The sequence below is a fragment of the Etheostoma cragini genome, chromosome 6 (assembly GCF_013103735.1).
Source record: "Etheostoma cragini isolate CJK2018 chromosome 6, CSU_Ecrag_1.0, whole genome shotgun sequence".
Classification (NCBI taxonomy): Eukaryota; Metazoa; Chordata; class Actinopteri; order Perciformes; family Percidae; genus Etheostoma; species Etheostoma cragini.
The window spans coordinates 1,216,234-1,240,504 of record NC_048412.1 but is presented as its reverse complement, the minus strand read 5'-3'; the positions used below and the strand labels follow the sequence as shown (position 1 = coordinate 1,240,504).

Below are 24,271 nucleotides of genomic sequence, written 5' to 3'. Positions count from 1 at the left end.
CCCCCCCCCCCCCAAATCAATGTCTATGGTACTGTACATAGATGGATGACATTAAAGTCTGTATTGGATGGATGGATAGATAGATAGATAGGTAGATAGATAGATGAATATATGGATGGATAGATAGATAGATAGATAGATGAATGGATAGATGGATGGATAGATAGATAGATAGATAGATAGATGGATGGATGGATGGATATTGCTCCCAAAAAAAGCAACGCTGTATTTGACTTTGAGGTGATCTGTGATTGGTCAAAGGCTCCAATGACTGTTAGATTGTTCTAGGTCCAAGGAGGAAATGCAGATGGTAGTTTTCTCCCAGACCACTTGAAATCCTGTATGCTGAAAGGTCATTATGAAAAATAAAATACCTCCCGCAGCTTTGAAGTTGATCACGCAGGGCTTTAGCTTCAATCAGACATAAAGGACATTGAGCAGCTGACGTATGAGAAAACCCTTTTCACATTATGTTGAATTATTGTCTTCTGAAGGTTAATATTTTGTTAAATATATTAGTAAGACTTGTTGAACCTTATCTATTTAGAATTATAGAAATCCAAAAGTTATTTCGTATACACACACAAAGGCCCAATTGTAGCCTAGGTTCATTGATTGTATTGTTGCGGGTCTGAACACTCTGTTCAGGAAACAGCATGACCGGATTGGGTCCCGCATGCACGCTTTGCATGATTAACATTCATGAGGTCTGAAAGAGGGAGAGCGAATTACCCCAGCCTTCTTCACTGCTTAAAATGGGACTTTGCCTAAGAGTCCTGAGTAACGGAGAAAAACACTTCTCTCAAAGGACCAACTCGTCCATTCCACTCAGGAAACACTCCACTACACTCTGAAGAAGACATGTTGAGAACACAGAGGACCGATGTTCTCTGTTTGTCACGTATTGTGATAAATGTGATGCAAGAGGACTCAAAATGGTCTGGATCGGATAGTTCAAAAGTTGTTTGCTGGATGTCCCTCGCCTTCTGCTTTTTTGTGTCGCTGTTCTAAAACCACAACCTCAAGTTACCAAGCTAAATGCAGAAAAAGGAAATTTGTAAAAGAAACATTGGCTCACGCATCGAGACTGGCCTGTTGGGTTCTTTCAGAGAATGATTGTAAAGATTTACAAGTATTACGTAATTGGGAGCTTTTGGGACTGACTCATGGGATTGCTGTGGGCTTTTAAAAATGTAATCTTTGTTTGGCTAATTTTGGTCAATTCTATCATGGCTAAGGAACTTTATTATTGACTTTTGTCTGGCTTTATAGCAACAGAAATGCAACAAAAGTAAAAAGAAATCAACAAAGGAAAAAAGAAAAGGCACAAAAACGTCAAAAAGAAGCGTAAAGAAATGATGAAAAATGCAATAAAAATCCAAAAAGAGACATGATGCTATAATTGTAGTGCTGTACCACTTCTTTAATTCCTACTGCATTCATTTTATGCCTCCAATATTCATATCATATTTATGAATGGTAAAGATGGACGAGGTCAGCAGCAGGGTCCCAAACATGATGAAGAACACTACAATTCAGTTGACTACAGATTTACCAATGAAGAAGACATGAACATCATCAATAAATCAGAATCATATACTTTATATATGTATATATATATATATGAGATATTATTAATCCTTTTACATTACCGATAGTTCATTAAATACGACATGAAAGAATGAATACGTTTTCATGCATGAAGTCATGCATTGGTGATCTTCACCAATTTCCAACAGACTACTGCGTCTTAAACCATATTTGCATATTTCCATATTTCTCAATGCTTGCTTCACAAAATTGTAAAACCACAACTGAGCCTTGCATTCCTGTCTGCAGGTGTCACTCATTTTTACCGTGGACACCGTGGCTCATTGTTCGAACTGTGTAGGCCTAAAATAAGCCAGTCTTCATTTTCTGTCAAACTTTCTGATAATATATGAAGTACCACGTTCATGCTCTTTCATGCATAAAACTCCATCCACAGATTGACACACTGTAATGCCGTTGAAAGCTCTGGAAAAAGCTACAGAGTGGACTTTAAATTAAGATCACTTTGGAATGAGTTCCACGAGACCACCAGCATAGTACGGATCAGTCGGAAATACGGCATGCACCAGAAAAATGAATAATAGTAAAATACACACATGTGGAACATCATTGACACCAACATAGTCCGGTAACGATGCTGGAGACGGGCCTGTCCTCGGTTGCGACGTCTCATTCTTCCTCAGGTTTGTTCTGTTGAAATAAGCCTTCATTACCATTCCAGACATTGACCGGGGGTGATGAGCGCTCCACCTGTCATTGACATTCCCCTCAGCCCACATTTCCTGGGAGTTGTGTTCCCTTGTTCATGCTGTATTTACAGAGGCAGCAGGCCGGCAGACAGAAAACCCCTGTGAGCAATCAAGACCGTGGTGAAGTTGGTCCAACGACCGGCACCGAACTAAATCTAGATTTGGACCCCGGAGGCTTGAAAAACCTGACTTTGATTGTTTTTTTCAAATGTTTGAAAAGCTTTTTGAGCTGCTGTTTTCCTTTTGTTATTACTGCATATTTAATGAATTGAACAACGCAGGAGAATATCACCTTATAAAGACACTTTTCTCTGACTTCCCTCAACATAAAACAGACACAAAAGAGAATGAATTTGGCACTTTTTATGTTACATTATGCCTGAGACAAAAGGACAACTACATGCTTTCCCTCTTTTCTTTCATGTCTTTGTTTCCTTTGTATCTTAAAAATGAAAGGCTCCGACGCCGGCTTGGTTTGGAGAAAATAAAACTGATTCAAGTGCGTTAGCGCTTTCAGCGTTCAATAATTCCAAAACGTCAAGAATGAGATCAGCAATGATTGACAAATCTTAGAGAAAAGCTAACGTTTGTAGCACCGCCGGAGGAAGGTAAAGGATGATGGGACGTGGGGCAGTTGATCCCTCGGCGGCGCAGCATGACATCGTACTTATCTCTGTTCAGCCCTGGAAAACAACACACTGCCTGAGAGGAACAAACGCACAACACGATCCCCCCTCTCACAGATCCAATTAGGCCTGTTCCCATCTCTAAATAAGACTTCCTGTTAGAAATGTGAAGCATTGACAAAAACGGTCAACAACAATCTGCAATCTGAATCACATGTTCCCTGCTTTAGTGAGGGAAAAACAACAGAGGACATTGTAGAAATTGGGGATAGAGAGAAAGTCGTATGACATGCCGACCCGTTTTCATTCCCAAATCAATGCTTGGTCAGTGTCTCTAGGCGTCAGAGAGAAATTATAATCCAATTATTTCAATTATTTGAAAGTCAAAGTACTTATTATGTAAAAAGTTGAATGATCTTAAAAGGAATCGGACTCAATAGAGAGCAAAACATCTGTATGGAACGTAGCAGAGCAGTGCTGAAAATCCTTGGTTGGGTGGGGGTGTTGTGGGGGGGTTGGGGAGGGGGTGCAGAAACATTTGTTTCAATATTAAAAATTATTCCGTGGTGTTTGGGTCCTCCCCAGGGAAATTAAAAAACGCTTCTGTTTTTTTCTTTTTTTGCAAGTTGTGTCTGCATGCAAATGTCTTTATTTATGTAAATATTATAATCAATAACTCATGAATTTGCCTGATCATTTAAACACGTGTTTCGAGATTTTTTTAAGAATTACGCAGGTTTTGCTTCCCGCGCATTTAAAGTCCTTGACTTCTTTGACCTGGACAGTTTTAACCCCCCCACCCCAATCACACACACACACACACACACACACACACACACACACACACACTCTCCTATGTGGGAGTGGATAAGTCAAACAACACAGGACTTTCCACGTTTAGATAAGGCGCTAAAGGAAACTGTTAGCATAACAACAAAGGGACCTGACCAAGTAAACGCTAATTAATATGAATATTAATGTAATTTAATGGGTTGCCACACACTATCCGTTGCCAAAAGGTGTTGCCAAGGTGCTGGATGCTGAAAGAGACTTTTTTCAGTATAAGGAGTTAGAATGTGTCTGACATGCAGCACCGATGCCTTCGAGGTGAAGGTGAGTCCCTGAACCTCAATTTGAGCTCTGCTCATGTGTTGGTGTTAAATCCAGATCCAGGTGCTCTCAGGGGAGATAATTGGAACAGCTCATTTGCAAAAAGGTCTTTAAATAAGCACTGCAAGCAATATACAATACGTGATAGTCTGGGTCAGAATAACTAAAACGCGTGTGGAGTGTTGTCTACATCTTCTGATTTAGGACCAGCTGCAGTTTTTCTTCGAAGCTGACCCTCAGCTCCTTTAGCAATCAGGTCCACCTGCACGTGTGGCTGCATTTAAACCATAGACCGTTAATATTAACATGTATGCTGTACATATTTACACTCTGTGATTTAAACCCATAAAAACTTGTGGTTGGGCTTACCATTTGAAACCTTAGCCACATTAATGAAATGGAGGCCGCAACATGACGTCCAATAATATTTAATTCTATAATGTTTATTTTTGTGTCTGCAAAACAACAAAAACATGCAGAATTTCCTGTTGTTGTTGAAATTAAAACTTTTATTCTGGAAGATGTATTCAGTCAAACAATACTTACCAACAAATGCTCTAATATAGTACTGAATAAATTACACTACAAGCTGATATATAAACAATTTCAGTAGAAATACATAAAAGATACAGCGCATTGAGTACAGCAGTGAAGCTGCCTTGTCCCACCCTAAACTCCTTCTCCACCTTCCTCTAGGTTTTCTGCTAAAACAGCACAGTTAGGAGCTGAAGGTCTGTCATATCCAACAGTAACCCTCCACCGGAGTCAGCCAAGACAGGAAACAACCAAGCTTGGACCACAGAAGTAATACAAAATTAAAATTCTACAGAGTGCATTTACACGTGTGGCCACATGCAGTGCACATGCCACTACCTAGTGATGGCCAAATGAAGCTTTGTGAGCCAGTGTCTTTATTTTCTGAGCTCACTAGATGGCGCCCTTGGTTTAAAAAAAAGGCCAAGGGCATTGCAATTCAATGTATTCCCAACCAATTGTTGAAGAGAGATCGCCATCTAGTGGGCTCAGAAAATAAACTAACTGGTTCACAAAGCTTTATTCGGCCATCACTACAAGTACCCAAATGCTGCTCTCAAATGCGGCAGAAATGTGTAAGTGTGGATCGCTGGACACTACTCGCACTCAACAGATGCCTTCTCTGGGCTATACTTGTAGAAGTGGTGGGCGAGGATGCAAAAGCGCTTTTTATTGAAACAGCAAAAACAAAACAACTACGAACCCTAACCCTTATGTGATATGCTTCCTATATGTACTACTATACTGTCAACTAGTGAGAAAACAAGCTGGGCGGACAACAAAAGGTGGCGCTAAAGATCCGCCCGACTGCAATCAACCCTTAAACTAGTGTATATCCACGACGTTCCAATTTCGGGATTTGTCCAGTGCCCCAGAAAATCTCTGTGTTGGCGTTCTAACCTCTGGTTGATTTCTGAGGACGATGGTTACCTGGTCCTCAGATCTCTGCAGGGTAAATCCAGACAGCTAGCTAGACTATCTGTCCAATCTGAGGACTATGGTTACCTGGTCATTGCACTGCATGTAGGTGCACTCAGTGAAGTATCCAAATTGAGACAAACTAACAGTAACAGCAACAAAAAATAATTAAAAGGACTACATGAGGGTCTCTGGCCGGGGTTCCCCATTGACAAATTAGTAAAGGCCTCCGTCCTAAGGCTGTTGTAAACAGAGGCATGGATGATGGAGGAGAGACGTTGTTGCAGGGCAGCTGCGTCCTACTGGAAACCAGCTGCTCGGGTCAGGGATCAGACCGGGCAGGACCGCTGCTGGTAATGACAGCAGCTACCTGTAAAACACAAGCAGAGCAGACAACAGGCATCAATCCCCCAGCAGACGTCACCGCCTCGCGCCTTTTCATTCCCAGCATGCTCAGCCTTCACGAAGCACATGGACCATGCAGAACTCTTAAAGGAGCAGTTGCCTCGGGCTTGTTATCCCCCTTTCATTTGTGAATTATTAATTGGTAAGAAACCAATTTGTTCTTTTTTATTCTGAAAGTGTCACAGGTTGCAGGAAGTAATTTATGATTGGTGGTCAACGGCGGAGTTTTAATTAAGTCCAGGTCAGAGTTCACAGTGCTGGAGATGGAAGTGGTTCATTAATCACCAACTAGCAGCCCAGGCTGGTACAGGAAAGGCCCAAAGCGCATCACTTTTATCTGAATTACAGTTAATAGTTGGCCGACAGGAAACATGTAAATGAATTAAGCCCTGCGAGGAAAGAGGGTTCTGATCATGATTGGTTGAATCCGATCAAAATACAATAGTACTGCCGAGTCATGTGTGTGTGTGTGTGTTTGTGTGTATATGTGTGTGTGATCACATTGAGCTTAAATGGAGTTAAAAATTCAGGTCTAGCCCTAATTCCTATTCATTGATTCTCTCATCTACCAGAATCTCTTTGAATTTTTCAAAATGCTTCTCATGAAAAATATTGATACATGTGATTCTTTTGGATTTATGAATCACAAGACATGTAATTAATTAGATCCATTTTTTAATCTCTTGACAGCCCAAGTTGTCACATTGAGAATGCTTGCTCACGCTTACCCTCCTGTCCACTCATATTTATTGACACAAGTCCTAATTAAGATGATTTGTAGCCGAGGGTTATGAGTTGGGTCTCTACTTATGAAGGTAATAAAAGAATAACACAGAGCCTCTGTAGTATGAACCGAGATGACAAACTCTTTATTGCCTCTCAACGCATTACACTCCTTCTGTTCTTACCTTTCACAATAAAGATTAAACATATAAAAATATACACTGCATCACTGTTTACCACAGTAACTCAGAGCATTTTGACAAGAGACAACTCAACAAAACAGCTTATAGATAATATGAAAATTCTTTTTAAATTCATGCAATTGTTTGTTTTAAAGAACGGCTTACTAGTGTGTGGCTTAACACGTTGCTGCCGCAAGGAATTTTGGGAAGGCATCATCTCCTTTTCTTTTGAAGGGCTTTCAGTTTAGGATGGGATTGCCTCTGTGAAACATCTTCACATTTATGGAACATGTTCATTTTTTTATCAGTTAACCTGTATTCAATTTACAGATGACCCACTTCTTGCAAATCTGAGACCTTTTTGTAATGTGACATATCATACGAATGGCTAATCTGTCATTTGATGCCTTTTGGAGACTTTCCATCTTTTTCTGGCACATTATGCACACTAATACAAATGTTTACCTTGGGTGCCCAAATTTTCGAGCCCCACTGTAGAATATGAAGAAAGTCAGGTTTAAATGTGTCCGCATATCAGGTATATATATATATATTTTTTTGGGGGGGGGCATTTTTAGGCCTTTGTTTTCAGTGGACAGATGAAGACATGAAAGGGAAGAGAGAGGGGGAATGACATGCCGCTAAGGGCCCAGGTCCGAATCTAACCTGCGGCTGCTGCAACAAGGAGTAATCAAAAGGTTAATTCATTAACAGACCTCCCAAATGAGACATGGGGGACACTTAGAAACAAACTGATCAAACCAATGAAAACAGAATGGAGTCCAACAAGGAAAATAACCTAAATTACACCTCATTTCCCCCCTGCTGTCAAATAACTTGGAACGGTTCAAGACTACGGCCTCTTCATAAAATCTGTCAGACGGTGCAGCAAAACGCAGATCTTTCACTTGATTTTGAACGGGGGTAGTGCGTTTAGGGGGTATTTTCCACCTGCCCCTTGCAGCACCCCCAGCTGCAGCCTGCAGCAAAAAGTTGACACCGACTCAACTTCTAGCAAAAAGCAACCCTACATCACGCTGCCGTGGCCAATCATGTGACTGGCTATCAGACGTTGAGTTGGGTGTGCAAGTCCGGTGCAGTAACCCAGGAAACATCACTGCCACAGGTAGGTTCTAAAACAGCAACAGAAGCACTGAACCGCCGGAGTTACTAAAACAGCTGACTGGTTGCTAAACAACATCGATCTGTCTCGTTCTTTGTAAGAAGCTTCATGCGTCGGAGATGTTGAGATCTACAAACCATCTGACGGAAAACAGTCACTGGGAAATATAAAGTCTGTTGGGGGGGTTAAAGAACACATCAGGACGTCACTCAAATGGGCCGTTTCAGCGACACTCCCCCCGCTGCATGACCCTGAGGAACACCCCCGCTGAACACAGCTTTAGTTGGGCCCACGTTGTTGTTGTCCTAACCACCGACCGTTCACTGCCATCCTACGTAGTCGAACTTGTAGTTTTTGTCACATTGCTAGCAAAGTGTGTTGTTCTGATGCACTGGAAGAGTCCTTGTGACCCCTGTCACCCCCATTGGATAAGGGAGGCCCTATCCTTTAAAAGTCAACCCTCCCGTTGTGGCTCTTTTGCACATCTGTCAAACTCAAGGCCTGCGGGCCAAATCGAGGCACAGATTTGGATCCGGCCGCATATCCATTTAGGTTCACTATACATTTTGGCTCACCTAGTTTTTGTTGATTTTTCTGAAGTTTTATTACTTTTGCCAATGTTGTGGTTTTGTCCTTTTTCTAAGTACTTTTTTAATTACTTTCTATGATGGCGAGCAAACTTTCCTTCTGACTTTCTGAAGCTTTGTTGTTGTGTCTCTTGTTGATAATCCCTCTAATAATTCATTCAGGAAAATAGTACATAGTATATCTTTTAAAGATGCAACCTATTCACATATCCAAAGGCAAATCTCTATTCCAATGACCAAACATCACTCGTAGAGTATGTCCAAGGGATAATGAGGCGTAACCATGTACCAGCTGATTTAAATAGCTCATGTTAGTAAATACAGATATATAGTATATGTATCTCATCTGTATATTGTAGACACAGTTCCCCAAAATATCAGCCAGACATATTTGAGATCTCTGGAAACTTTGGAATGAGAAACACTTACACAGGTGTGGACGTCCCAAAGATACATGGGTGATTACGTAGATACACGGGTCATCACTAAACAGCTGTAGAAATCTACTGTATCCAATCAACCTTAAAATGGTGTGATACGGTACTTTTTCACACATTTCTCCAGCCTATAACCTCTAATCAGACACCTCATTTACTGAGCCATCAGCAGCAATGTCTCGTCTTTTATCTGTGTTGCTAAGGGCTGCACGAATACACACACACACACACACACACACACACACACACACACACACAGTCAATTTACAGAAGTAAAGTGAGAGAGAGCAAGACTGGTGCGGCAAAAGACCCAGAAACACTCAAGAACAGAACAAATTGTATTACTTTTCATATAATAGGCCTATGTATGTATATCATTTAGACACTGGTACTATTAGTAAAGAAGATTAAATTAATTAATACTAAGTAAGGAAAAAAGGTTTTTCTCAGTTTTTTGATGGACTTAAGGGCTTCTAAGTGATAAATAGAAGATTGAAATTGTATTAGGGGTGCGCGTTGGTTGCTGTGTGTTTAATATGAATGCCATATAACTGCAACACCCTGGGTTGGATTCCGGCCTTGTGACCATTGTTGCATGTCATATCCCTCAAATAAAGGCAAACATGCCAAAAACACTCATCTTTATTGTTGTATTAGTTGGCAGAACCACAGTCCACATTGTGGATTCAGCTTGGTTTGTTCCTGCCAACAACAAGCAACATAAGTTTGAATATCAAATTAGACAGATTCCATCCCAAACCTTTCCCATACAAACAGACATAATGCAACTGCACAATCCAACAGACAGGTGGATCAGATAAAAAATCCTCTCAAATGTCACACACGTGCCATGTGTTCACTGCATGGCCAGCTATCCTCGACAGAGGAGGTTAGGGATAAAGTTAGGAAATAAAACCCACCATCAGAATGAGAGGGGATCACTGAGAGTGACGCAGGAAAGGAGAGCACGACGAGAGGAGAACGGAGCGAGATAAGGAGAGAATAGAAAGAGCTGTAGGGAGAGGAAGAGTGATGACAGGAATATGAAGTTTGACAGGAGAATGAACATGACTACACTGCAGAGAATGTCCACTAAGAGACCTGAGGCGTCCGTCAGATTGGTGATCTTGTGCCCATCTGCACAATGTTCCAATCCCGACCAACTGGATGGATGCCAGTTAAGGAGGACAAGAGGTGATAGAGAGAGTGTGTGTGTGTGTGTAATGGACTGTAAGTGTAAATTCACTGTATTGATATAGTACTTTTCTTCTCTCTTTTGAATAGTTTTATTGACTTTTTATTGCAATTACAACTTCTAACACTTCACGACTTAGTCTTAATGACTACTCAAAGTGCTTTCTGCATAGTCCAGAAACCATTCACCACTCATACACATTCACACACTGTGGCCGAAGCGTCCGTACAAGGTGCCACCTGCTCATCAGATACACACACACACACATTCACACACCGATGGTGCAGCATCGGGAGAAACTTAGGCTTCAGTGTCTTGCCCAAGGACACTTGAATATGAGACAGCAGGGCCAGAGATCAAACCACCGACCTTCTGATTGGCAAGCAACCACTTTAACACCTGAGTCCCAGCCCCCTGTGTGTGTGTGTGTGTGTGTGTGTGTGGAGAGAGATGGATGTAAATATAGTTCTTTGTAGAGATCAGAGGCCATGGAGGGACTGTGCCTGCTTGGCTCACACGGTCAGAGAGCGATGCCAGTCATGGCGACATCAAAGCTCTGCCTGCCTGCCACCACAGAGAGTCTGCTTCCGGATGACACACACACACACACACACACACACACACACACACTATACCACACACTTGCTAGCTAACCACTATTACGGCTACATTTACATTACTACATTTGGGTTCAAAAACAAATATCTTTGCTGCGTTACCTCCCCTCTCATTCCCCCTGCTCTGTAGGGTAGTACCAACACACCAAACCCAGGGTTTGGTTCGTATCTCGATTTTTGACTCATAATTCGATACAAACATTGATTCTTTTTTTCAGCCCCCAGCCAGCTAGCAGCCATCCACTATCACTACAGCCCCGGGACACATCCACAGTCAGCCCCCAGCCAGCTAGCAGCCATCCACTATCTAAACTGTTTTTTATCTTAACTACATTTCACTCATAGCCAGTAAGCTACTTTGCGGATTGTTGCCAATTTTTTTACATTTCCTTTTCTCCAGTTTGTTTTGTATTTATCGATACCCTTAGATTTCTATCTTTAATTTTGGGGTATGTTATTTACAACATGGACCACTCTAGAATGTAGTCTTTAGCTAAATGGCTGAATTTGGTTAGGTCCTTAAGTACATGCTACTAAAGAATAACTGTTTCTGGTATCAGTGATTCTTCAATGGGGGCCATTTTTTCATTAAAATAAAGTAAATAAATTGTAAATGTGTTTAGCACACACTTGCAGAAGAATATCCTGTATCTAGTTTAATGGGGTTTACAGTCTGAGAAGTGGAGAGTCACATTATCATCCAAACACTGTCTGCCACTCCGTCAGGAGCCAAAATAGGGTACACTAGAAAGAAATTCAAAAAAGTCCAGTACTACACAACGTTTTGATCTATATCTGGGTGAGGTAGTACGTGTTTAAGCAGAGTGTTTGAGAGATTTAGGGGTTTCAATCTTGTGTAAATCAGTTCAGACTCATTGGGTGGGTCAATGCTTTCCTGCCCCATTTCCAGAACACAGTGTCCAGATGCAGGAATCTAATAGCTCATATCCATCAAAGCCCAAACGGGTTCCATGGCACTGCCATTGATTGTCAGTCAGCAGCAGGATGAACGGCATCTCTGTGATGTGGCGGAGACCAAGCCAACAAGGTTGGTGTAGATAGAGGAGTGACACGGCCAGAGGCCAAAGCTTTATCGGGCAATGTGTATGCTCAATCACTCACAGTGAGTATACTGAAGAACTAATATAGTAAGGTGCAGAGAAAAGCAAGAACACCGTTTGTGACCAAAGTGGTAAATCTCTCTATAACTATATCTCTCTCAACTATCAGATGGATTCCATGATTTGTAGTTTTGAGTGAAATGTCGATGCACCTGTTGGGTTCAAGTGGCACTCGAGATGAATTGTAATAACTTTGGTCATTCCTTAACTTTTAATTTAGCAAGATCAAAAGCCCTAAACCTGTTTTTAGCCATTACAATACCTGCAAACTTGGTAACATCACTAACAGCTGTGAAACCTTCTCTCGACCATGGTTTGGAACAAATAGACAAAATTTGGTCCAAACAAAAGAGATGAGCCACGGTCCTGTTGAAATCATTTTTAAAGACACATTTAAAAAAAAAAAAGGGCTCGAAGTGTGTTCACGGCTCAGCAGGCAGCAGGTATGGTTGGCGTATTACACTAAAAAAGAAATATGGTGCACAGTTCTTTTGGAAAACACGTTTCTAGCACAATTATTTTGTTAACATGAAAAATACTAAATACAATGAAAAATGCATTATTCGTGATTGAAAAAATTGTTGTTGGTAATGCATTAGCACTCCTTACTGGCTACCATTTCTTAGAGTCTGACTACTGTATCATCTAGTAGTCTTGCACAGCCAGCGCAACAAATTAGCATCAGGGAGGAGCTTGTTTTGGTAGAACATGTGTATGTTGTCCCCTGGAAGGACGACACTCACCGTCCGAGTTAGGTAATCCCAGATTTTGTGCAAAGCCGTCCGCCGTGCATGCTGGAAGCTGAGCAGAGACACCGGCAGCGTAGTGTTTGCTTGTGAGTTGCAGTGGAGGGAAGGGTGGCATTTGATTTGATTGGGGATTAAAGGTCATGAAGAAGTATTTAAGCGCTCCTGCTCAACTTTTGGCTAATCATTCCTCCACAGCTGTGAGTTGGAGGAGTCGGCAGCGCTCTCAGATCACCGTTGTCACAGTGTGTTGTCTCCCACATTGCGGTGACAGAGCCTTAGCCACCCAGCATCCTAATCCTCTGCAGCAAAGTTTGAGTAAGCTGACGACATGGAAAAAGATAAATAAGGATTTTCATTTTTTAGCCTGTAATGAAAATCAGAATTGCACTTTCTCCTGGCTACATTTATCTCTAATACAGTTTTAGATATTCCCATACTGTAATTAACTACAATGCAAAAAACTTCCACCTTGGGTTACACAGTCCAAACACCTGCAACTTATTTAAACTAATTATTTCCTACTTCCAGACATTTAAGATCCACTAAGCTTCCCAGCTATTTCACCCGAGCCATGAATAAGTGACACATCTATACACACAAGCAACTTCTCCCATTTAGAGAAGAGAGATTGAGGACGTCAGTGACAAATGTCTTGCATTAACTTTGTTGTTTATTTTTCCTCCGGAAGGTGTGAAATAACCCTATTAAATCAAGTAGTCGCTTGGCCATTAATCTCAATGCAGCTGACTAGTCCCTCAAAGCTAATGGGGTTTAGAATTTGCATGAGGCGAGTTTACCCACAAAGCTTTGCCTAAGAGGATTGCTGTTCAGACAGAGAGCTTATTGTCACACTTGTTCATAGACATGGATTAACGATACTAGGCCCAAACAACTCCACTAACTGTGGCGGCAGCTCTCAAGTTCCCCTTCACTGGCTCAGATCTCTGTTTCAGAGGGACGGAGATTCAGATCCAGTCTGCAGCATGCATGGTGACAGATTGCTCAGCAGTTTGATATTGATGCGCATGCTTCATAAACTTCGTATGATCTCAGCCAAAGGTTTCACTTGCTCACACAAAATTCCCGTTATATTATATAGAGTTTGTCAAAATAATCCCTCGTATTTGCTTAATTTATACAAATACTTGTCCACTGCCAGTTTGTTAAGCATCCGTCAAAATCATGTCCTCAAGCATGTCATGCTTGTTTGAAAAGTAAAGACAAAGCGTGATGTGATGATTGTTTTTAAATCACTAAAATGATTCCCCAACACTTACCGTTCTGTTGCTTATGAAACTGTTTTTTTCTTTTTTTTTGTCATTTCATCGCAACGTGGCAGCGCTCCTGAATTCCCGCTCTGTGTTGTCAACTTAGCTTTTTACATCATTTGAATAAGCCTCTTTAAGTGCGAGCGTGTGTGTGCTGTGTTTCATAGTTACTAAAGCAGCTTTGGAGTCTAAAAATAACATGTATCCACTGCATTAAATCTTAATATTTATCAGCAGGAAAAAGGTGCTTGAAATGGGGCTTACATCCGTCTTTAAAATTCAGTAGGAAAACAGCAAAAGATACACAAGTTCTGCTCATTTCTTAACATGTGGCGCGCGCACACACACACACACACACACACACACAGAGCGCCTTCGGGACAGCACAAATCCTTCAATATCTGTTGGGAAAAAAAGGTTTTGCATACCGCTGTCCATATTGTGTTACAGCACCACAGTGTGAATCACAATACCGACTCCCACTTGTATGATAGCTGCTCAAGTGTGACAATAGGCTGTTAACATCAGAAGTGAACAGTTCATTCCCTTGGTAGGTCAACCATGTGTCACATCATAATCACAGTATAATCCCCCTCTACCGGGGAACGAAATGATCAAGTAATGCCAACAGAGTTTTTAAAAGGTAGCAAATCATTACCTATTATTTTGTGTTCCATTCATCCATCCATCATGCACAGATAGACTTGTGAGCATTTAAAGGCCGACAGCTCAGTAAAGACTGAACTACTGATCAAAGTGTTTATGTCTCTGTCTGTTGTGTTGTAAGGAGAGCTATAAAGTGCAGCCATCACCTGAAAGGTCCGTCCACAGATCCAAAAGAGGAACCCTAGGGCGACTTTGGACAGTTTATGGCATAGTCACTACACGTCTTAGCCAGAAATGGTATTACTTACTGTAACTTCAAGATACATTCTGTCAGATATACCATCAAATGGCATATACTATACATGTTTTTGGAAAATGAATTCTTCAGCACAAAAGACCTGTTCATGGATGGACACACAACAATCACTGCGTGGCTCTTCATACAGAAGAAAAAGTCTCAACTTTAGGGGGTTTAATGGTTCTACATTCTCCTTTTTTTTGGGGGGGGGGGTCTGAGTGATAGAAAACTACTAGGGGTATCTCCCACAATGCATTTGATTTTGATAGTTGGAATTGAAATTGGTCTTGACACATCCCGACTAAACACTCACTGTCATGTTAAAAAAGACGAGGTTCCTCCTGAAACTTCCCCTACAAGGTTTGAAGAACACTAATTGTCAAATGATGTTTGCCTTTGAATCACAACTAAGTACTTGGACCATGCCATGTAATACCATAGTAAGACCTATGAGAATGCAAATGCAGAGAACCCTGACCCCCTTCCAGCCAATCTGAGATTTGCTCTGCAGGTCCTTCTTGCCAAAAGCTCATTCAAGCCCATTTCCAAGTTTTCCAAATCGAGGCACCATTTACAAGGCGGGCTTTACACAATGATGATAGTGCAGCAACTTTGAAGCACATTTTGTATGTAAAAAAAGATTGTCCCACTTGGAAAATCCAGAACATCACTTCTTAGCTTCAACTATTGCGTCTGTTTTAAGCGATTTGAACATTTCCTTTTTGTTAAAAAACAAGCAAAGAACAACACTCATATCTAAAAAAAGATGTCGCTGCCGACTGGATTTGAAAGTCCAATATAACAGCTTGGCGGCTAAACGCATTGATGTAGTTTATCATCTACAGTGGACTAGACTGGATATGATTATAGTACCAGCACCAGTACCAGAACCCTCACAATGACACAGAGTACTTCATTTGATACCTTCTTTTTCTACTTCATTAAATGGAAGCTTCTCGGCATGCTGAACTGCCAATTCCATCAAAAACACAGTGCTTATTGACAGTGCTCACAATGTTAACCCACTAATGCTTGGCAGAACATTTACCATTTTCTCCATCTTAGTCAAGCATGCTCCCATTACCTACTAATGAGCACTTAACACAAAGTATAAAATGTTTGGGCTTGATGGGAATGCAATGACATTTCCAGGTATTTAGTCATAAACCAAAGCATTTACCATAGTAGATTGATGTGACCCGATGGTGCTAGATGGAAAGGTCAGCGGATCGCCAAATATTTGACAATTCATCCTGTAGAGCACCAAATGTCATGGCGATCCTCCCAATAATTTCAAAAAATGTCAACTCTTTCCATGTTGTGACCCCAGGACGACCAGCATTTAAAGAGTTGTTGCAGAAATCTCTGACAAATCCCCCTTTTACAATGTTATTATTTTTGCCAACCTTTATGAGTTTATTGCTAGTGAAAAAACTGAAAAATCTACACCCCTAGTGGCGCTGGAAGGGTCACTTATCCAGATGGAATGTTGCCTCCTGGAGAAGGCAGGGAAAATCACGTGCTCTTTACTCCACCGCATGATGGCATTAATTCAGATCTGACGCCGTTTGGTCCACAACAGGTACAGAGCAGCAATTGTGGTTATTTCGGCCATATTTAGGACCAAAACTAACCTCGTTGGTGGCTTCAGCTTTACACCGACTCGAGTAAATGGTCCCAGATAATGAAATCAAACCCGTGCAATAAAGGGGTTTGACATTTGATCCACTGGCCAATAATTTTAGCCTTAACGTATACTGTATATGTATAATGATAGGCTTTTATAACTCTCCTTTGCAAAAGCCATGTCTGTAATATCTGGGGGGTGAAGTGGGGGCGATCTGGGATGACTTGGGTTAGGGGCACTACAATGTAGACGTTTCTACATTGTAACAAAAGTAGCACAGTTATAAAGTAGCTATGGTGAAATGTGATTATCTTAACCCTTAGAGTTGAACATTCCTGTTTTGTTTATCTGCCTTGGCTTCAAGAGAACAGGAACCCCAGCACAGTGCGGTGCAGGTTTAGCACATGGCGCTGACATGCAAATAGAGAAATCTCAATCCTCCAATGACTTTGTAAACAAGACGTGAGGGCAGTGCCAGTAACATAATTCGCATAAGGCAAGGAATAAGCGTCATGAAGCAGTTATTGCATTATTTAGAGTGCCATAAAGAGCCAGACTATTGATTTGAGAGCAGAAGCCGCTCAGCAGTTATTTCTGTCGTCGTCACCCTCATTAAACTGATGTATGACACTTGCTATTCTCCTCTCTGTTTCTCTTGCTCCTGTTCTCCATCGCGCTTTACTCTCTTTTAATGCACTTTGTCTACCAGTTTGTCTGTTTGGAAAAAGATTGGAAGGAACCCACTTGTTGCCACCGACAGCCATTAAATTGTGTTTGGATCCTTGGTGAAATAAATGTGACCATCTTTCACAATAATTGTTATCCCTTTGCTAGCTCAGACAGATAATTGGCCGCGCTACTGGACAGCTTACTGTTATCACGTGAAATCACAAGGCAAGAGTCCACAGCCAGCAAGCTGATGTTTAGCAGGTGTTTTCCCTACCACCCAAGCTGTTTCTGCCCCCCCCTCCCCCAAAGACAACGACTGTAACTGACATCTCTCAGATGCAATGATTGTAGATGGTCCCCAGAGGACGTATTTATCTAATTTTTTAAATGGGGATTTGCGGGGCAATCACACAAAAATAAGCTTTCCAAGTAGTTTTCTACAGGGTGTTGGGGTGGGGGGAGTGTCAGTAAAACGGCCCAATTATATGACATCCTTAAAAAAGTTTACAGATGTTTTTTCTTTAACATTATAGTCTGCACTACTGTATTATAAAAGCACGTGTGTTTTCTTGATATTCATCAACACTCTAACCTGCCTGTTTATGGATATGTTGACATATTCTTGTATTGGTTGAGACTAAAAAAGGGAGCATGCCATTTATTTTGAAATTGTTACTTCAAGCAGCCTGTGTCCTTTAGTTTAGAATTGGTCACTTCCATTACATTTCCAGTTAGGTTTGACATCTTTTTTCAACAAAGTGTTAAAATCATACCTTTTCTTCAAGTTTATGTCTGTGTGTGATCCGTCCTGCTTCTTTTACTGCATAGGAGTTTACTTTGCATATATTTGTTTCTCTTTTATTATCTTGAATTCTGTTTTTATTCTCCAACTTTTGAAGCACCGTGATTAAATTCATGTTGGTTTTGAAGTACCATATGAAAAATGAGACAATCACATAGACAGACAGCCTTAAGAAAATAGTTAAGAGTGCTCCTTGAGCTATAAAGAAGTCCGTCTCTCATTGTGGCAGAACCTCGGCCTGGGTTATGGATTCCATGATGACATCCATTCTCTTAATAATGACTAGGTGACAGAACCTCAGGTCAATCATTTTAACTAGCAGCCAATAAAAGAAGCTCTGCCTGAAGACACAGCAGATCTGATGACTGAAATTTAGAAAAATCTACCTTCTTGAGACTCTCGTCTCAGTATCTCATCAGTGTTTTGAATATTTTGAATCAACTTTTTATAGTTAAAAGAGGCAAGCAAAAATCATGAAAAATAAAGAACTTGAGAAAAGCTTAATGCTGCACTCATACATGCCTTTATATTAACAAATGATGTTAGCTGTGTGATGGACGAGTGAGTGAATGAGGGAACGGTTTCCAACACAGCTAAGGGGTAATACAATAGGGGTCCCTCGTAGGGAAGAATCCAGAGGGAATCAAAACCCAACTGTTTTAATTCCCTCTCAGCTCTCTCGTCGGTCCCGTCTCCAGCCTCAACAGGCGGCTGTTTTTATTTAAAGGTCCCATGGCATGAAAATTTCACTTTGAGTTTTTTTAGCATTAATATGTGTTCCCCGAGCCTGCCTATGGTCCCCCTGAGGCTAGAAGTGGTGATAGGTGTAAATGGTGTCTTATGAGGTCATATGGGGAAAGGTTACCCCCCCTTTCTCTGCTTTGCCCATCCAGAGAATTTGCCCCATGAGAGAGAGACATCATGACTTTCAAATGAGAAAAGTGGCCGTTGGTCATTTTTTTTCACAACACGGGCACTTTAAGATTCACATTCCCATTAAAAAAAAAAAACACAGAAAAGAAATTAAGATTCTTCTTCATTCACATCTTTTATTGCCATAAGTGTATCATGACAAATGCCTTGATAAAATAATCAAAAGGCAGTTGTGGCATTGAAATAAGACCCAGAGTTCTGTTTTATCCGAGACAAGTAAAAAGTCTCCTCTCAACCTTCAAAAAGTGTTTTTGAGACCGGTCTCCTGTAATCCAACATTGGCAGATAGTACTGTGGATCCTTAAGTGCAACATTTAACCTGATTCTCATGTGTTACTTCTTGACTTGATGTGATGTGGGCCACTGCCTACTCATGGTTTCACATATCAGTATCCAATTTTTGCTCTCCAATATTCTTGGAACGCCAATATTCAGGTACCCCCTGGCAGCTTTTAGACCACTATGTTTCTAAAACCCTGGGTGTATGGCCACGAGTGGCTGATGATTGTATCAGATGCAGGTGTGTGTGTGTTTGTGGGGGGGGAGGCAGAGCTGACTAGGGAAGTGAGGACAGGTGTGTGGACGGGTGGGGCAGTCAGGTGATAATTGAAGGAGGGATGGTCTGAGAGTAATTGGTGGATGGATGGAAAATGCCATTGGCTTGATTGATGGGACGAAATGTGTCAGGAGGGAAGGGATTGAGAAACAAAGTGTGGAATTAGTAAATGAAAATAAAGCAACAAGTCATCTGTCTTTGTTTACTGTTAGGCTCATGTGACTTTTCCAGTTATTTCCTCTCCATCTGTTCATTTTCTGTTGCTACTGTGGGTGGTAAGGAAAACTGACTGAACATTGACAGAGGCTGTGTATAAATACTGGGCTATAAAAATGATGTCCCTCCAGTGGGATAGTAACTAACACACACACCAACACACAAACACACAAACAAGATTTTGGTCTATTTCTGTAAAATAGTTTCACTAATGTCAGAAAATTAAATATTTGTAGCATCGTAAACTTGCATTTTTGATTACATTTAAAGTAAAGTACAAACTAAGCCAACTCAAACATTACAGTATAAAAGTATTACTTTAGCTTTACTGAATAACTGCAGTATAAAAATCTCAGTATTTACCATACCTCAGTGAGATTTAAACAATACGTTGAAAAAGTTTACCGTAATTATTCCAATAATATACCCGTTTTCAAAGTTTTTTTTACAACAGAAAATATTGGAGAAAGACAAACAATAAATACTATAAAAAAAATGCCACAAACATACCTACAAACTTTAGGAAAAGCGCCCAAAACGTTAAAAATAAGGCCAAAACATTGAAAAAGTCACAAAAACGTCAGGAAAAAACAAACAATAAAAATGGTGGAGGAAAGACACAATGGGGGGGATTAAACATGGAAGATGTAGTATATCCCTGAAGACACGGTCAAATCCAACATAGAAGGCTGCTGTGGACTAAACTTCAATGCAACTCCAACTATGAATTCAACAAGTTAGATCTGATGTCTAGGTGCTTCATGTGCTTGAAAACATAGGACAAACCCATCAACTTCACAAAGCAATTTGGGCAAAAATACTTAGCCAACTTGTCAGCACTGTGGCGCTGCTTTGTGACAGCCTAGGTGAACATCGATAAAGCTTTATGAACGTGGAACAGTTGGCCGGGGTTTAGCACGGAGACCGTCTTGCTGTGGTAACCTGTGGTGTCTGGCCACTTAAGCGTTCACCGCCAAATGCTGAGCTTCCAGTGGGCCAGACACCACAGAGGCATTGATTCAGCCCGCTGTTTTGTGAATAGAATGCCTTGTTCCACAGGATTTCCATTTTCCTCCCCACAAAGGAAAATAGGTGACGGTCAATACTTTTTGGAAGCAGAGACATCTTGTATTGAACGCCAAGCAAGAGAAAAAACTGTGTTTTTTTAGAGAGCCCTTCCTGCCATGAGTAATGTGAGGCCGAAGTCAGTTAGATGCTTCTTTAGTGTCATAAGTCAAACTTGCAGGGGAAGAAATTTCTTTTTTTAGAAAACATTTAAGATGATTACCATTTAAGGCTCAACCATCTCTTAGCTTATCTTATTTACTGGTTCGAGTCACCAGGTGACTACCAGGTGACCATGGGATTGGACATCTAGTTGTGGCTGACAGGCACAAAGAGTCCAAGTTGAGTTTTCAACACCAGCATGAATTAATGAATACATAATAGCTAGTTCCTTCAGTAGATTGTCGAAAACATGGACGCACCGTCTCACTCATAGACCATTAAGAGCACATATAGATTGCTGTTGGTTGTTAGTCGAGTGAGAGGAGTCGTCTAATGGACGAGTAAAAGGAAGTCCACTTGATTGTCCCAGAGGGTAAATCTGTCTTGGGCCCAGTGCTGAAGTCGCTTCCGTTGCTTCACAGAAAGACATCAGAAAAACAACATGAAAGCCTCTTTAAACAGAAGAGACATTACAGAAGACTACACGCTGACAAGGAAAACACAGCAGCCGAAAAGAGAAGCTGGAAGAATTAAAAAGTGACAAAAGTTACAGGGAGTAAGATTCACTGCTTGGGTATTTTTTTTTTTTTAAGATTTAGCCTTAGAGTTCAGCTGCTTGATGGAGCCTGGAATAAACCATGCTTGAACCCTTTGATTTGCACTTTGGTAGACAGAGTTTTATATTCTGATGGCAGAGTCCGATTGATTATCTGTTTCTGGATCACAAGCCGTTGTCCCTCCCAACTTGTAACGTCCTGACGCTTGGTCAGTGTCTCTCAGCATCACATGTTGACGCAAAAATCCACCTTTAGAGTCTGTATGAAACCAAACTGTCCCGGTCTTGTTAATTAAACATGAAGCCAAAGGGCTAGAAGCAAGTCCTGCAAGAATCTCGAACAAGAGACTTTCTGCATCAATAACAAACGCAAAGGCACCCGACCACCAAACCTTAATGTACTGTATATAAAGACTTTATAAGAAGAAAACAGAGATCACAAAGTGCAAATGAGGCACTAAGTACATGAGCAGAGGGAATTCTTACCAGTGTTTGCCACACAGTTTAACAGCATTATCGGAAGCAAGTGAGCATTTACAGAAAACTGAGCTGGACCTGACCAACACTTACCATTTTAATTCTCTTTGAGGGACTTTTTGTTAATTGCCTCTTGAGGCTAATTTGATCATTTTAGGGCTTTTGCAAACAAAGCAGCTTGAATCTCAGTGTTAACCCCTGTGTTGTCTTCCTATCAAAATGAAAATCAACACTTTTGTTGACGCTTTTTAAGCATTTTTAAGTTTTTGTCCCTTTTTTGACATTTAACGCTACGTAACACTAACTTATTAACTTTAGTTTTACAGTGATTTTGGAATTTATGGTCAATAAACCTTAAATTTTAGCAAATTATACTTTATGTTTGAGTTAGAAAAGCAGAAATTAGGAATTATTTAGACTAAAATTGAAGGAAAGGATGTTGATGGATAATCACAGACTGGAATATGTCAACTTTTACTCAATACTATATATATATATACATATATACACACTATACACTTAAAAAGCACTTAAATTTCTCCAAATGCATTGATATAGAAAAATGGGTCAATTTGACCCATGGACAACATAAGGGTTAAGTGTGTGTTTGAGTGTAGATTCCACTGATTGTCTCTCTCTCACACACACGCACACACCAATGCACGCACGCACACTTAGGCCTGGAACACTTTATAGTATATTATTATTGTTATTATGCTTTCCATTGGTTTCAATTTGATAATTTATATTGTTGTTGAACTTGCATTTGTATGAATTTTGAGTGACGCACTATTGATTTTGTTGCATTCATGGAATTAAAGCTAACTGAATTCTAAGAGAGAGAGAGAGATAGAGAGAAAGAGAGAGAGGAGCCCAGCAGCAGGGACATGAAGGAGCCTAGGAAGGCGGTCTTCAACCCTGTACATAACCAAGGTATTGGCTGCCTATCAAATCAGCCATCATGACCGCAGTGTTGTTTTGTGGACGACTGTTTCTTACCACATTGGCCCGTCTCATTTCCTCACGGAAACAGCGATGATGATGGTGAGGACGATGAGAACGATGCCTCCGGCCACCAGCAGGTAGCACTTCCTCTTCCTCAGCTGCCTCTGTGGGGAGAAAGGATTCAGCAGATGGGCGGAGTTAAAGCATGACACCATAACGATGGGCACCGCACACTAGTGGGGAACTAGGTGTGTAATCGCCAATGGCTGTCGTTTCCCAAACAACTAATTACTAATACTCTACTAATTACCTCTACACTGCAAAACAAGAGAACAGTTCCCTTATTTCTATGTCCATGGCTGAGGAGGCTTTTAACCTTTTGCTGCAACATGTAGCTGCTGCTGATATCTGGGTAATATCTGGGAATCATGACCAGAAATGATGGAGGAGACTGTACACCTGACGAGTCCATACATTTAGATTGAATTTACATTAAATGCAAAGTGTCTCTCTGAACATTGGACTAACTGCGTCTCTTCTAGTCTCCTTGTCCTGTCTGTGACACATGGTCACCTTTGAAACAACTCCTTATTTGTGAGACACTTCTACTAGTTTTACACACAGCTGTGGGATCGTGTTACCTCAGAATAAACCTTCTGTGGAAGATCTTTAGAACAGATGAAATATAGTTGAAAACCTACATGCTTAAATATTCCACCTATCAAACGCCTAAGCCTTTTAGCGTGCTGTGTTTGGGGCCATCCGGTGTTTAGCCAACCTTTTCAGAGTCAGCCAGAGACAGTGTTTTTAACCAACTCCTGGAACTATCATTGGCTTGATTTTAAAGCTAGCAGTTTAGTCTAAAAAATGTTTGTATGATTCTTCACATACAGACCACAGGGAGTCAAACAGCCCTAAACGTGTGGTCAAAGAGAGACACAAACTGGGACCAGAAAACACAAGATCGCCCCTGAAAGGAAAACGGCATCATGAAAAGAGTGTTCTGAACAGTGATAGAGGCAGACAAAACATCAACGTTAATAATTAGAGTGGATAAATGTAATGTTTGGCGGTGTGTCTGGGATTTCATGAATGTGTTAACTACTGTTGCCAAGCAGCTGTGCATAAACATCTGCGTGCACGGTCAGAGCGTGCACGCCATCTACGGAGGCCCGAGCCACAGTGTCACACACTAACAGAGCCATGAATCTTCACTGGTCTCATGACTTGTATCCTGTCATTGATTCAAGCTGATTCGATATCCCAATGCATCATTATGCGTCACCTCATCTATATTATTATACGTTGCTATATGGTTTTTATCAACACATTTAGGCAGTCAGATATGTATGAATTCCCCTATTTATTATGTCTGCTCCTAAAAATGACACTTCCACAATGTTGTGAAGTCTGAACACAGCAGACAACACACATCCTCGACCGGAAAATCAACCCCCCCCCCCC

General features: G+C 41.0%; 1 protein-coding gene across 2 annotated transcripts in view; it reads right to left on the bottom strand.

Annotated features, from left to right (window-relative positions):
* Window positions 1-5,601: 5,601 nt before the first annotated feature.
* tsnare1 (T-SNARE Domain Containing 1) overlaps window positions 5,602-24,271 on the bottom strand; it is a 125,288-nt gene continuing 106,618 nt past the window's right edge. The window contains exons 11-12 of one of the 2 annotated variants that reach the window (XM_034874750.1): window positions 22,862-22,971; window positions 5,630-5,858 (exon numbers count right to left, since the gene is read on the bottom strand). In XM_034874750.1, coding sequence (XP_034730641.1) covers window positions 22,876-22,971 — 96 coding nt within the window. In that variant the 3' untranslated portion in view covers window positions 5,630-5,858; window positions 22,862-22,875. Of the gene's footprint in view, window positions 5,859-22,861; window positions 22,972-24,271 lie in introns of both variants that reach the window. The other variant, XM_034874751.1, reaches the window with a different exon arrangement.